This window comes from Monodelphis domestica, chromosome 3 (genome assembly GCF_027887165.1).
Source record: "Monodelphis domestica isolate mMonDom1 chromosome 3, mMonDom1.pri, whole genome shotgun sequence".
NCBI classification, from domain to species: domain Eukaryota; kingdom Metazoa; phylum Chordata; class Mammalia; order Didelphimorphia; family Didelphidae; genus Monodelphis; species Monodelphis domestica.
The window spans coordinates 166,645,832-166,661,094 of NC_077229.1; the positions used below are offsets into that span (position 1 = coordinate 166,645,832).

The 15,263-nt window shown below is 34.7% G+C and overlaps 1 protein-coding gene across 4 annotated transcripts in view; it reads right to left on the minus strand.

Moving 5' to 3' along the window:
- ATP6V1C1 (ATPase H+ transporting V1 subunit C1) overlaps positions 1-15,263 on the minus strand; it is a 69,795-nt gene that overhangs the window by 30,193 nt on the left and 24,339 nt on the right. For 3 of the 4 annotated variants that reach the window (XM_007488179.2, XM_007488178.3, XM_056823239.1), the window contains exons 2-5: positions 5,836-6,003; positions 3,643-3,710; positions 1,792-1,877; positions 371-465 (exon numbers count right to left, since the gene is read on the minus strand). In XM_007488179.2, the coding sequence (XP_007488241.1) occupies positions 371-465; positions 1,792-1,877; positions 3,643-3,710; positions 5,836-5,967 (381 nt within the window). In that variant the 5' untranslated portion in view covers positions 5,968-6,003. Of the gene's footprint in view, positions 1-370; positions 466-1,791; positions 1,878-2,055; positions 2,148-3,642; positions 3,711-5,835; positions 6,004-15,263 lie in introns of those variants that run through there. The other variant, XM_016431852.1, reaches the window with a different exon arrangement.

The following is a 15,263-nucleotide window of genomic DNA, read 5'->3' on the forward strand; positions in this document are numbered from 1 at the left end:
AAACAATGAACTGGTTTTTAACTACCTTCCTCATTGAAATTTCTGGGGAAATCTTCTGGAAAACTATTCTCAAGACAATTTTGGCAATATTTATTTTCATATTTTAAAGAATTTTTGCTTAGGATTCAACTGGTAATTTACAACAGAATTAAAGATTACTTTTAATGAACATGCTATATAGACTTAAAATTAATAAACATAAGAAAAGAATATTATACATACTTTCATGGGATAACGATATGATTAATCTTTAGTAATAATGTTATTTAGCATTTCAATCAGTGACCTGAGCAAATTAATGTGGTAAAAAGGTATCACAGTCATATATGATAAATAAAATTTAAAAGTTCTGTGTTCACTCTGATCTTACCTTGCCAATTATTTCAGAAATATTTTTCAGGGACTGTTTGATTGGATACTTGGCCATATCCCATTGGAACCTTGTTATATATGTAACCAAGTCAACTGAAATATAGGAATAAGTTAAATTTAGTTACTAAAGATTCAGCAATGAGATTTTAAGAAGCTTATTATTCATTATCTTAATGCAGAAAGGAGCCCTGAGAAAGTTAGCAGAATCCACATATCATATTAATTATATAAATTTGAGGGCTTTAGTTAAAAAGAAAACAGGCAGGACTCAGGGTTCCAAACTCATAATTAACTAATTACATGGCCTCTCTATTTTGCCTAAGAGCCCATTAATTATTACCCTATGAATTATGTGTTAATAAACAAAAAAGACCTCTTTTAATGATGACAAGTCTTTTTTATGATAAGCCACAGACAGGTGAAGTAGAATCATAAACAAGATATTTATCATAAATATAGTCTCAAAAAGTAGGCTCTGGCTAACTTGTGGTCCCTCATTACCAAATTGCCTCAACCAACTAGAACAGCTGTAGGCAGTCCGTTCTATTCTACCCATATGCTTCCAAAGTTACCTACCCTGTTCCACACACCTTCTCAAATCTATTCCTCTACTCTCTATTACCAAATCCACATATCTCTGGGAATAGCCAATATTTTAGCTAAAATGTCTGTTATATGAGGGGATAAATTAATTATCTCTACTGGTGATAAAAAAATAAAATAAGAGAACATCAGATTTTTAGCACAATCATTTATCTTAATATTATAACCTATTATGCTTATAAACTCCGTAAGAGCAGAGTATTTGGGTGGGGGGGGGGGGGGGTATCTCCATGACCTAGCAGAAGGTCAGTAAATTCCAGGCTACTAGCCAAATATGGCTTGCTGGCAGCCAAGAAAGATTTTAACATATTAAAATACAGTGGGAATAGATTTGGTCCACCTGCTGTATGTAGTTAGCTGACTCCTGGTATAGATGGAAATTTGAGGTTCGGGTCCCCAAAAGCTAAGAAAGCTTTTTACACATTTAGAAGGGGTAGTATTTTATATTATAAATTAAAAGTTAAAGTCGGGACTAAGTGTTGAATTAGGACTAGGCTGAGGCATACTGTTTTGTTCTTTCAAACAAAACATGAATTTTGTTTTTAAATAGACAGTAAGTAGAACTGTGGAAAAAGCAAAGGTATAAAATAAAACAAAGCACTCATAGGGAACATTTTCTGTGATATCCATTTTGAGTGGTTATGTTGCAAAGGGTATAACTCGGCCCATTCATCCGAATTCATTTAACAATCAACACTGCAATATAGTAATGGTCTATGTATTTAACATTATATGCCAACTCTGCTGTCTGTTTTTTAAGTATAATGATTCATATCTAATTTATGAGGTAGTGAGACTGTAAGACACTTGGCTTACCTCCATTAGCCAACAGATTTTCTTGAACTTTATCTCTACTATCCTCTAATACATCAGCCATATATTGGGCCACTTTCTTAACAACTCTTGGTGGAAAGGAAAAAAAATCAGTTATTATTTTAGAAAAATAAGGATAATGCTAATAAATAAGACCTAAAAATTATAAGCTTACATAATAAAAACATTTAATCATAAATAAATGTGTCTTCTGTTAATATAGCTATGCCCAAAATGGACAATATGACATATAAATCTAGCTCTTACCTTCTACAAACTCTATTTCAAGGGTAAGATGGACCATGTGATTTTTGCTTTGATTTTTCTTAAAAGTAAATTTCTGGATCTGATGAAATCAACTAAAGTTTTAAGAATACATAAAGATGAACAATAAAGGGACATTAGCAATGGTGTTTGATATTAGTTGAAAAGTAAAGTTGGGAAACTAGTAAGAAAGATATCTTTAGTAGAAAGAAAGGACACTGAACTGTTGGGCAAGAGAAACTTCATTTTGGTTTTGTCTTTAAAAATCCATCTAACCACTTTGGTCGGTAAGCTCCATCAAAGGTCAACAAGAATCATAAAGCAAAGTTTAAAAGAATTTACAATTTTCTCAATCTGTAAATTAAGGGGTTAGATTAGGTGATCTCTCTGAGATCCCTTTACCACTCTAACACTCTGTAACACCATAAAACAGATTGTAATAGTCCACATATTAGATGATCACAAGACTGGATAAAGTGCTTAACCATAAAAACTAAGGAGGAGGAATATACTCCAGACAAGCACTGGAAATAGCTTCCGTAAAATATAATAAATTAAAAGTGAAGGATGAAGGAGTGTCATTAAATGATTCATTAATTTAAGACATACTTTATGGAACATTTAACAAATGTTAGTTGAACTGAATTGAATTAAATTCAGGTATTGGAAACTGTTTTTTAGGTTCTGTGGCATACAAAGTTCTGATAGTATGATATATGTTCCAGTGGATCTTAAAATTGGGTTAAGGTGATAGTATCCTTCAGATCACAAACACAGCCATTAATTGTTAGTGCCAGAACTAAAAGTCAGACAGTGGAAAAGGAAGTGTAATTTCCATTACTACCTGACCTGTTAAGTAGTTTGTTTTTTGTTTTTTGCTGTTAAGACTCAAATCTACTACTGAACTGACTCTTTATCATTAAGTTTTAGTTGCTGAGCAAATTTATAAAATCTTTTGAAGCCTAGCACTACAAGGGAATGTTTTCTGTAGATGAGGTTGTCATGGCAGTTGGAATAAACATTTCCATTAGCTCTGCTCATCCAAAAAGGGATAACCAGAGAAAGTTAACAGAATGAAGATTAGCCTCTCTCTTAAGGGAAAAACAATTGCTTGGGTATTAGCTACAACTATTTCCAGGATCACTGTGTATTGTTCTTATTCTTAATTTTAAAATGCTGCCTATTAAACTAAAGTCCCCAGTACCTTGCAAGAACAGGCAATTCTGAAAGGCTATGGGTCCTAAGGTTGACCAAGAAATAACAGCATTTATGGACAATAGTTCTGCTATTTCACCAAAGAATAGATCTGTAAGGTTAGCAGAGACTTCTTTTTAATTCTCAGTTCACCTAAACTAAAATTATAGTCTAATTTTGAATTTCAGAATTAAAATTACTATTCATAACATAAAGCTTTCCTAAAATGATCTTCCCTACTGGTCTTTCATTTTAATTTGTGCATTAAAAAACAACCACTTTCCAAAATGATCTAGATGAGCATTACCTAAATTAAACTTAAATAACTAAAAATTATAAACAATTACTATCAAGGTTTATTTTACTCCAAAATATATAGATTAATAAACTTTTTACCCCTCCACAAATGCATCCAGTTTGGCCAATTCATCTGATAATCCAACTAAAACATCCAATGTGCCAACCTAAAAGACAAAGATAAAAAGCAATATCTAATCTCATTCTATTTCTAATAATCAATCAATAAACAATTATTAAGCATCTCTTTTATGGCAGGCACTGGGCTAAGTACTGAGAATACCCTGCAACACTGTCCTCCCTTGCTCCAACAAAATACTCCATCTTCTGATTTTATTTACTTCATTAGCTGTCCCCAATGAATAAGCTCTCTTCTTACCTCTGCTTCCTGGTTCCTTCAAGCCCCAGGTAAAACGCTACCCTGAACAAGAAGGCTTTCCCAGTCCCCCTTAATGTAGTGCCTTCCTTCTTTTGATTATCTTTCTTGTTTGTACAAAGTTGCTGAAATGCTGCCTCCCTCATTAGGCTGTGAGCTTCTTGAGAGTAAGGACTATCTTTTGCCACTTTGTATCCCTAATACTCAGTACAGCACATGGCACATAAGGTATTAAATAAATGCTTATTGACCAACTTTGTACTGGCATACACTTATCCAGGTACATGTTGTCTCCCCGTAAGAATGAGACATCCTTGAGGGTGGGGGCTGTTTTCATCTTTTCACTGTGTTTCCAGTATTTTTTTTTAAGCAGTGCTTGAAAGTCATTCATGAAAACACTTAGTAAGTGCTTGTTTATTAGCAGATTATTCTTCTTCCAAAGTCTTGTTTGTGTTTATTGTATTTTAGTGCACAATGCTGTCAAAGAATCCTACACTCTTCAGAAATGTTAAGCACAGTTGCAAACATCACTTCAAAAATGTAAAGAAAATTCTCTATCCAGGAACCCTATTCTCATCAAACCTGCCTCATCATTTAATGTCTTTTCCATTGTTAGTCACTTTGTTTTTGTCACATGAGAGTAATATAGAAAAACACAAAGTATTTTTATTAGCCTCAAAACTGGATACTAATAAAATTGTGCAAAAATTTGAAACTTCAAATTATACAGACTTGAAAACCACAAAATTTTATGTTTAGCCACCATGTAAGAACAATTTTTCTATTTAATGTTATATATGATTACAGAGATAAAGCCCTGAAATACAACTTTAGCAAATAACATTCTATTTCATAAAACAAAAAGATTGAAGTTTTTCTTTTTTTTAATGTACCATGATGCTCAGAAGTATCCCACAGCAATTTGAAGAATCATGGTATAGCAAAAAGGGTGCTAAACTTAATTTTAAAGGAGTTGAGTTCAAATGCAAACTGTGGCTTACAACTTGTATGATCTAATGCAAGTCACTTAACTTTCCTGGGCCTCATGTCCTCATATGTAAAATTAGGGAGTAGATTAAATGTCCTCTAAGGACCTGTCAACTCTAAATCTATGATCCTATGAAATTTTCATTTTAAAATATAAAAAAATTATGAATACTATATTTTCACAAGACACTCATCTTTTTACACTTCAGTTATGAACAAAGAAAACTTAATGGAATAATAAAAACGTTGTTTAATTTCAGGGTCCTATTCCTATTTTCTTCTATCAGTGATTGTGTCAGTTTATCTATATTCGTCTACAAGTACATTAATTGTAGCAGAGAACTCCCGACATATACAAAACTGAACATAAGTTCCCCTGAACTAACTCAAAGCATGAAAAGAAGAAAAGCAAGTTCAGAATGTTTTTATTACTCAACAATGATGTCTGCTCAAACATCACTATAATGTATTTATTTAGTAAAATTTATACTAACATTGTTTTGAATGTGTTAGAAAAATAGGAAAATTCTAAGCTTTTATAAATTGTTTGAATAGAGTACAATCCATGTGTGTGTTTTTAATTCCCCCAAATATAGCTCTTTTTTCTATGAAAAGATCTAATTAAAGTTACTAGCATTTTCCTGATTTGCTGACAATGAAGAAATCAAATGCTGAAATTCCTATACTAGATATTTCAGAAAATGAAGCACTTGCTATTGATCACTAAGGAACTTCTAACTACTAGTTATACATCCCATATCCCTGGGGCCTTTCCATTTGTCCTGCAGCTGGCTCTTTATGAGCATCCTCCTTCATTAGAATGTTAATTTCTTGACAGAGCCATGTCCTTTCTATTTAAATCCCTTGTACTAGATACAAAATAAACTTTTAATAAAAGTTTTTAAATGCAAATTCATTCATTCATTCACCTTTAAGTCAGGAATATTGAACTTTGAATTATGAGAAAGATTATTAATTCTAGTTGTTGCTGAGTGTAGCTTCTCCCATGTTTGCTGGCATGTTTTCTCTCCAGGAGCTGATATAAGCCAAAACTCCGTCATACTTATCAAGAAAATTTTCCAAAAGTAAGATTGATACTGAAATAGAAAAAGAACAGAGAGATATAAAATGTATTTCTAAATTGCATTGGTTTCTTAGTATAACAACTTACTTCACATCTAAATATATTCAAAATTTCTATGCCTCTAAATAATAAATACCAATTAATATATTTCCCCAGGAAAAGGATTTTATTAAAGAATATAGATTAATCATAAATTCAAAATTTTTTAAATTTGATTACCAAATTTATGAAGTAACAAAACTTCCTATATAGGAGCAACATATAACACTACAGCAGAACAAGTTATTCATGCTAATAATTATAATCCACTAACGTTGAGAAATCAATATCATACATCAAGAGAGCTAAAAAAAGCCTCAAGAGCCAGGCCCAGAGACAGGAGGTCCTGGGTTCAAATGTGACCTCAGACACTTCCCAGCTGTGTTACTCTGGGCAGGTTACTTAATCCCCATTGCCCAGCCCTTACCACTCATCTGCCTTAGAACCAATAGATAGTATTGATTCTAAGACAGAAAGTAAGGGTTAAAAAAAAAATCAATTCATCCATTATTTTCATCCTATGATGAGGAAATATGCCTACTAGAAAGGCAAATTATCCAAGGTCACCCATTTAGTTCTAGTAACAAAGAATTTCCTAACTTTTAAGTCCAGTGCACCTTCCACTAACACACAGCTAAAAAGTCACCAAACATCTATTCAAAATAAGGTAAATAAGAGTCTCCATTTTTTCCATTGGGAAAAATTAAATGTAATCAGTACATTTCACTGAATCCATTCATCAGTAACCAATAATATTCATATATACCTCATATTTTCATTGTTTCCAGAAAAAAAAAACATGTTAGGAAATATGTTTCTCCCATACAGGGAGAGTCAGTTACACAAGAAGAGAGATAAATGGAACCAAACTAAAATTTCAAGCATAGGAAGTACTGAATGGAAAAAGGCACAAACTAGACAAAGGAGAATGGGCAGTGGACCCCAGGACCCTAAACTCATAGCAATCCTGACTGAGTCTATAAGGTCTCATTAGGGAACAAGCACTGAGCTGAGTGATCTGCCTACAAATTAAAGTAAATTCAGGGCTGGGCACATCATTCTGTGCAGTATGCTCCTACATCAATTTTTATATTCCATATAACTTCACAAAGACACTAGAAACCTACCCAGTCCTGACAACTGGGTAGCCTTCCCTCCTCAGACAACTTGCCATTAAGCCCCATCTTCTGCCTCAGATCCAAAACAGAGTAGTAATTCTAAGAAAGAAGGTAAGAGTTTAAAAATAAAATAAAATAAAATAAAACACTCACATTGTCTAAAAGACACTGGGCATCTATGAGCAAAAGATCTAAGTGGGTTTTTAAAAAAATCAAGAGAAAAATTTTAGTTACTTGAAAATGTAAGAAATTTTAAAAGTTCTGGAAAAGTTTTTTTCCTTTCCTTTTTTTTGGGGGGGGAGGCAAAGAAAAGGGGGTTGTAGCAGATTTACATAAGGCATGACTTAATCATATAAGGATTTCTACTCGCTGATAAAGTCAGAAAATCCAAAGAGATGAATGCAGAAGTGGAAAGAGGAAATAAAAAATTCCCAAAGGATCTTATTCATTTATTTTAGCTGAGGAATCTAATAAATAAAATAATGTTGGATACTGTCCCATACCCTCTCAACACAGAGTTTGAACTTCCTTTTATCTTTCTCTTTTAGCTTACCCAGTACTTTGTAACTTTATAATAATACAAATAATAATTAATAATATATACTGCTTATTTGTGTAGTTGCCTTAATCATCCTACAAAATTGTAAGCTCCTTAAGGACCATAGCTATCTCTTCTATCTCTTACTTATTGGTACATCAAATGAGGCAATGTATAGTGCTTTAAAGTTTGCAATGTATTTCTCTTATTATTAATATCCTATAACACAAACTACAAGGTTATTTATATATGGATGTTCAATGTATGCTAATTAAATCTAGGGTCCTCAAAGATTGGCACCAAGAAAACGAATATATCTTCACTTATCTCCCAAGAAAGACTATCTTTTGTCCTCAGAACAACTGTTCTTTCCCTTAGGAGTGCTAGGGAAAAGCCTGAGTCATCATCTTTTATAAGCACTTTGTTTTACTAATGAAGAAACTAGGATTCAGCAACTAAATGATTTGTCTGAGATCAGACAGTTAAAGAGTAAAAACCAAGTCTAGAATCCAGGTTTCTGATCCCTAAGTCTGATGCTTTTCCCAACAAACCATGCTTCTTCCAGAACTTCTCCCCAAAAGAATACCACCCCTGAAAGGGTATATTTATTCTAAAACAAGGCGTGAACATTTCATCTTCATGGGGGTAAGAAAAGAATCTTCTCTTCCCTTAACTGGGAAACAAGGAGGAAGGTTAACTATAGTACTTGGTTTTTTCCCCTGAAATGGTTCTACTCCCCAAACGTCAAAAAACATTAAATAAGCACTTACAATCTGCAAGGCATTATGTGCCAGGCTCCAGTATAGCTTTTTAATAAGTCACAACTCCTTGTCCCCATGCAGGTGAGCTTCATGGTGGACAGGATATATAAAAATATCTATAATAAAAATGAACCCAATAGGAATATAAATTTACAAAAGAGTATTTGTATCTTCCAATTACTAGAAAAAAATGTTCAAACTACTTAGTAATCAAAGAAATGCACATTAAAACAGATACCAACTATAAAATTATTCACACTAACAAAAGTAAATAACAACAAAATCCCAGAAATTGCTGACAGAATTCTGAATAGAATTTTCCTGAAGAGCAATCTAGCAATTCAATGCAAGAGAGAATCATTTCCAGCAATCCCATCACTAGGCATGAGAAATTGTCAAAAAGAAAAAAAGATTATTTAATACAGCATTATCTGAAATTGTGGAAAATTTAGAAACAACTTCCTCTCTAGAAACAACTTCCTTTCTAGTTCTAGCATTCTATGATTAAGTGAAGAAAGCTGAATCAGAAGATCAGTATATGCACTTCAACCTTAATCATCTAACTGGAAAATATATACATAGCAACAAAAGGAGTCACAGAGGGAGGAAATAACTGACAAATTAATAGATGGATAGATGGATGTGCATGCATGTGAATGTTAAAAGGTCTTTTATAAAAGTTTAGTTGTGACTATTAATAGCTAGCATTTATACAGTGCTCTGAAGTTTTTAAAGAGTTTCACATATCTTGTCTCAAACAGTAAGTTCAAAAGAATCATGTGCCAGATACAATTCTAGGTTCAAGAGAAGGATCATTATGTCAGACAGAAGAAAGCAGCATTTGAGCCAGATTTTAAAAGCATCAACAAGATTCAAAAAAATTTGAGAGAAGTGGGGATTAGTGGGGGTTGGGGGGTTTGTGCAAGGGGATGATTGGCAGGAAGAAATTCAGATAAAGGTAAAAATAGGGTGGCATAAGGAAGACCTTGAATTCCAGCATGCAGAGTTTGAATTTTATTTAGTGGTCCTTACATAGACTAAAGGGAGGAGGAGGACAAGGATTTGATCAGATTGAAGAATAAGAAAGATTATTCTGATAGGATGAAGGACAGTTTAGAATTTCAAAAAAGTAAAAGTATTAAGACTTGTTAGCTGTTAAAATTGTCATCACCAAAGAGGTGATAATAAGAGTTTACAATAGGGCAGTAAGCAGTGAAAATAAAGGTGATCTTGCTAATTGATCATCATAGACAATATTACATCTCCTATCTCTTACCTGTACCAATCTACAGTGGTACAGGTTGACTGCCATACCTAGAACAAAATCCTCCCCTCTATCTCTTTGAATGTCTATATTCCTTTAAATCTCAGCTCAAACCCCACCCCCTACAAGTGATCTTTCCTAATCCTCCCCAAATTTTTATTTCAAATATATTTATATGTGAACATGACTCTCCCAAAAGAATATAAGCTCTTCAAAGCCAAGGACTAGTCTTTGTCTCCATATTGCCAGCACTGAGCAATTCCAAACTTCATTAAAACTGTCAAGGGCATTACCACCCTCCTCCCAGTAACCCAGACAGACCCTCAATTCTGGTATCAACTTCAACCACTCACTTTCACTCACTACATATATCCAAGTCATTGATAATCTCAACATTTCTACCTTTACAGTTGCCCTTCTCCCCACTCACACCACACCCACTGTAGCTCAGAGCCTCACCTCCCTCCCTTATCACAGCCTTCTAATTAGTCTCACCATCCCAATTCATCCTCCAGTGATCTGCCAAAGTGATTTTTCTAAGGTGCAGGTATGAATGTCACCCACCCCAACTTAATGAACTCCAGTGGCCCCTATTGCTCCCAAGATCAAATGTAAACTCGTTTGTTTGGCATCTAAAGCTCTTGATACAAACTTCCTACCTTTATTGTCAACACACAATTTGATTCATCTATATTGACCTGCCTGCTTTTCCTGAAAAACCGACTCAGCTTTCTTGGTTTCCTTCAACTCAGCTCAAATTCCACCTTCAGCAAAATGTCTTTCCCAGACATCCCCCACACCTCCCACCCCAAAGTGGCTGCCTTCCCATTTCAGGGTACATAATTTATTGTACATAGCTGTTTTCATGTTGTTTCCCCTATTAGAAATGTTTTTGCAAAACCTCTGACAAAGGTCTAGTTACTCAAATGTACAAAGAGCTAAATCAACTATACAAAAAAATCAAGTCATTCTCAAATTGACAAATGGGCAAGAGACATGAATAGGCAATTTTCAGTCAAAGAAATCAAAACCATTAATAAGCACATGAAAAGGTGCTCTAAATCTCTTATAATCAGAGAGATGCAAATCAAAACAACTCTGAGGTATCACTTCACACCTAGCAGATTGGCTAACATGATAGCAGAGGAAAGTAATAAATGCTGGAGGGGATGTGGCAAAGTTGGGACATTAATGCAATGCTGGTGGAGTTGTGAATTGATCCAACCATTCTGGAGGGCAATTTGGAACTATGCCCAAAGGGCGATAAAAGACTGCCCTTTGATCCAGCCATAGCAATGCTGGGTTTGTACCCCAAAGAGATAAGGAAAAAGACTTGTACAAGAATATTCATAGCTGCACTCTTTGTGGTGGCAAAAAATTGGAAAATGAGGGGATGCCCTTCAATTGGGGAATGGCTGAACAAATTGTAGTATATGTTGGTGATGGAATACTATTGTGCTCAAAGGAATAATAAAAGTGGAGGAATTCCATGGGAACTGGAACAACCTCCAGGAAGTGATGCAGAGTGAAAGGAGCAGAACCAGGAGAACATTGTACACAGAGACTGATACATTGTGGTACAATTGAATGTAATGGACATCTCCATTAGTGGCAATGCAGTGATCCTGAACAACCCAGAAGGATGTATGAGAAAGAACACTATCCACATTCAGAGGAAAAACTGTGGGAGTAAAAACACCATAGAAAAACAACTGCTTGATTGCATGGGTGGAAGTGGATTTGGCTGGGGATGTAGACTCCGAATGAACATCCTAGTGCAAATACCAACGATATGGAAATGAATTCTGATCAAAGACACATGTAATGCCCAGTGGAATTGTGCCCCGGCTATGGGAGGGTAGGTGGAGGGGAAGGAGGAATAGAAAATGATTTTTGTAATCGGGGAATAATGTTCAAAATTGACCAAATTAATAAAAAAGAAAAAATTATTTAAAAAAAGAAAAGATAATTGCCTATGAAATAAAAAAAAGAAATGTTTTTGCCGTTTCTTTGTATCTCCAGTACTTAGCACAGTTCCTAGAATGTTGTAAGTACTTAATAAATGTTTATTAAGTGATTAGTCAAAAGAGATAACATTAGCACAATGCCTGACAAACACTAGGCACCATATAAATGTTTCTTCCTTTTCTCCACTTTCTTTCCCCTTGACTGAAACAAATTAGTGGCTTAATTAAATGCTTTTTGATTAATTGATGTGGCCCGGGAAACATGAAGTCCTGTTTTTGTGAAAGAGGGGAAGAATCTTAGCGATGTTGCAAACAGCAAGCCTGCTTCCAATAACTGCTATCTGGAGGTCTGTGTACCAAATAAAACTCTTATGATTAATACAGGTCCTCTTCTATTTTTCTCCTGACTGAGCCTCACAATAAAGGTAGGGTTAGAAAATAGCACTTCTGAAGATGTCCTTTAGGAGAAATGGAGAGAGAGAGCCAGAGAGTGAGAGAGAGAAAGAGAAAGAGAGATGAAAAGTCAACTGCATAGAAAAGTTAGTTTAGGCATCAGAAGTGAATCAAACTGCCAAGAAAGAAAGTATAAAGAAAATTAAGTATGGAACATACAACAGACCCTGCTGAACTGAAATGTAAGAGTAAGGAAGAGAATAATCAGAGAGGGAAGGAGAAAAAGCAAGAGAATGTAGAGTTTCAGAGGGAGAAAAAGGCACCAAGAAGGAAAAAATGTTTAAAAGAACTGAAAGCTGCAGAGCTCACCAAGAATGAGGAATGAGAAAAGGCCTTTGGATTTGGGACTCAAGACATCATTAATCATAGGAAGAAGAGTTTCAAAAGCTGTAGCCTCTTGCCAGCAAGAAGCCACAAGGTAAGAAAGATAGAGAAAGGATAGAATTTTAGGATTCCGCGAGGGGCGTGGCAAAGCCAAGTTGCAGAAATGAGTCAGAAACAAGGCCGTATTGATTACAAAGGAGCCACAGCAATACTCCGATCAGTGGACCTCTCAGAAGGCTAATTCCGTCCAATGATCCAAATTTAATACCACACAGGTCGGAGACATGATAGAGAAAAGAAAGTGCCTGGCCGAAGGCCAGGTCCCAGGTGAGAGAGATAGAGAAGGAAAGGAATTAAAGATGGAGCTTGGCCAGAGGCCAAGCTCCAGCAAAGACAGACATTGGTGAGAGCTAAGATCCAAGAGAGGGTGGAGACTGCTGTGGCTCTCCTTTTAATCTCTTTGATATGCAAGTATACACAATACATAGGGATGATTATCATTGGTTAACGACAAGGTATAGGTGTGGTTTATCTTAGCCAGGTGAACACAAAGAAACCTGTTTTCGTGCTTAACCTGGGGGAAGTTGGGATCAAGGGTCAGAGGCTTTCCTAGCCAAGACTGTGCATGCTCTCTTCTAAGCCCCTCTGTACATTCTGTTTCCCTTGTCCATAGCTAGGTGTGGACTGCTACAAAAACATAACATGGATGGAAGTCAGATCACAAAGGCTAAATGGGTGATGAAATAGAGGCATGACAGTAATCATCAAAATTAGCTTGACACTTGTTAAAAGAAGATCAGTAAAGCAGGTGAGTAAGCAAGTAAGCAAGAGTCAGCAACGAAATAATCAAGGGTTCAATAAGCTAGAGAATATAAACTACTGGAGGAAGGTCTTATTCATTAAAAATTGCTAAGAGAAGGAGTTACATAGTACAATATAAAAAACACCATGCCTCAAGTTGAGAGAAAATGGGTTCAAATCCGGCCTCAGGCCCTGCCTAGCTGTGTGACCCTGGGCAAGTCACTTAACCCTGATTGCCTAGGTCTTGCCATTCTTCTGTCTTGGAAATGATACAAAGATAGAAGACAAGAGCTTTAAAAAAAGAAAAGAACTGCTAAGAAAACCTGAACATAATTTGGCAAAAAGTGCATTTAAACAAGTAGCTTGTATCACATGCCACCATTAGTTTCAAATGGATATTTAACATGAATATTTAAGTTAAAAAACTGGAGAAAAATGGATAGTGGTATCTTTCTCAACTAAAAAATGATATAAAATTTAATTTAATTTTTTAAATTTTGACAGCTTTTGTTTTCATATTACCATTATTTCCCAATTTGACAAAAAAAAAGTTCAGTACAAATACATTATAATCAGTATTCCATACCCACACTACTCCATCTTAGCAAATAAAGGGGAAATGCCTTTTCATTCTTATGGGGGGAAGGGGAGGAGATGTCAAACTTTATCATTTTCATTTCAGATGATTCAGTATATATTGGTGTTCTATTTACAAACTTGTAATGATTGAGGTTGTTTTCCTTGTTCTCAATTCCAACTCCATCAGTTCATATAAATTCTTCCTTTGTTTCTCTATAGTCATTACATTCATAATTTCTTATAGCACAGTTCCATTACATCCATACACTGCAACTTGGTCCAACTGCATCCCAACTGCTTTGTTTCTTTCTAGTTATGTTATGACAAAAATTACTTACTGATATAAAAACTTTAATGAAATATAAGACCTTTTTAAAAAAATCACTAAGTTCACCTGGGGCATGTGTGTGTACACATATATATGTGCCTAGCTGTGGGATTTCTGAATCAAGTCACCTTATAGTCACTTTAGTAGTCCAAATGGCTTTCCAGAAAGGATGGACCAATTCATAGTTGCTACAACATATTACTATAACTTCTACAACCAGTTCCATAAATCCAAAAGTCACTTGGAGCAGAGATCTAGACTGGTGAACTATGAAATACCCAGTGGTGAAAGAGGATGAGATAGCTTTGAGATCCAGGCCCTAGAATAAATGCCATCAAAGAAGGAGGAGTCAAGAGCAAGGAGGAAATAAAGAAAAAGAACAGAAATTAAACAATATATTGGTTCATAATAAAAATAATAATATAAACTATACATTTATATGTCATTTTGTAAAAAATAGACTTGAATACAGGACTACAATCCCCATGAACCTTTGCTCCACTTCCCCAGAATGCCTTGTAATCTCAACTGGGCTGAGATCAAGAAGGTATTTAAGCTGATTCAAAGGCTTTTGAGAGGCTCTTGGGACTCTTGGAAATCCGTTTTGGGGCAGGCCTGGCTTTTTTTCATAATGTAGGTGAGATTGTGTCTAGGCCACTCTATGGCCTGGACACGTGTTTCTTATCCTGTATTTTCTTTAATCTTCAATAAACCTCTAAAAAAATATAATACTCCTTGCAGAGAGAAACTAATTTCTACCTGCCTCAGATGCCTCAGTCTCTCCCCATATCCCCAAATTTTAATCTTTACAATTTTAAAAGAAAAATCTCTTAATCTTTTAGTATGATTCTATCACCGAAAAATTATTTGCTATATAATGATTTCTCATCATTATTTTAAAACTCACCAATGTAAAGTATCACAATAAATACAAAATACCTTATGACTTCATGATTCCAATTTCTCATTCCTAAAACCCCAAAATTAGTATCTCTGGAGAAATTCAAATACTATTACAAAAGATAAGTCTATAGATGAATGTGATTTAAAAATTAAAAGTATCAATAAAATAATTCATTTTTAAATGGAAGTATGAATACA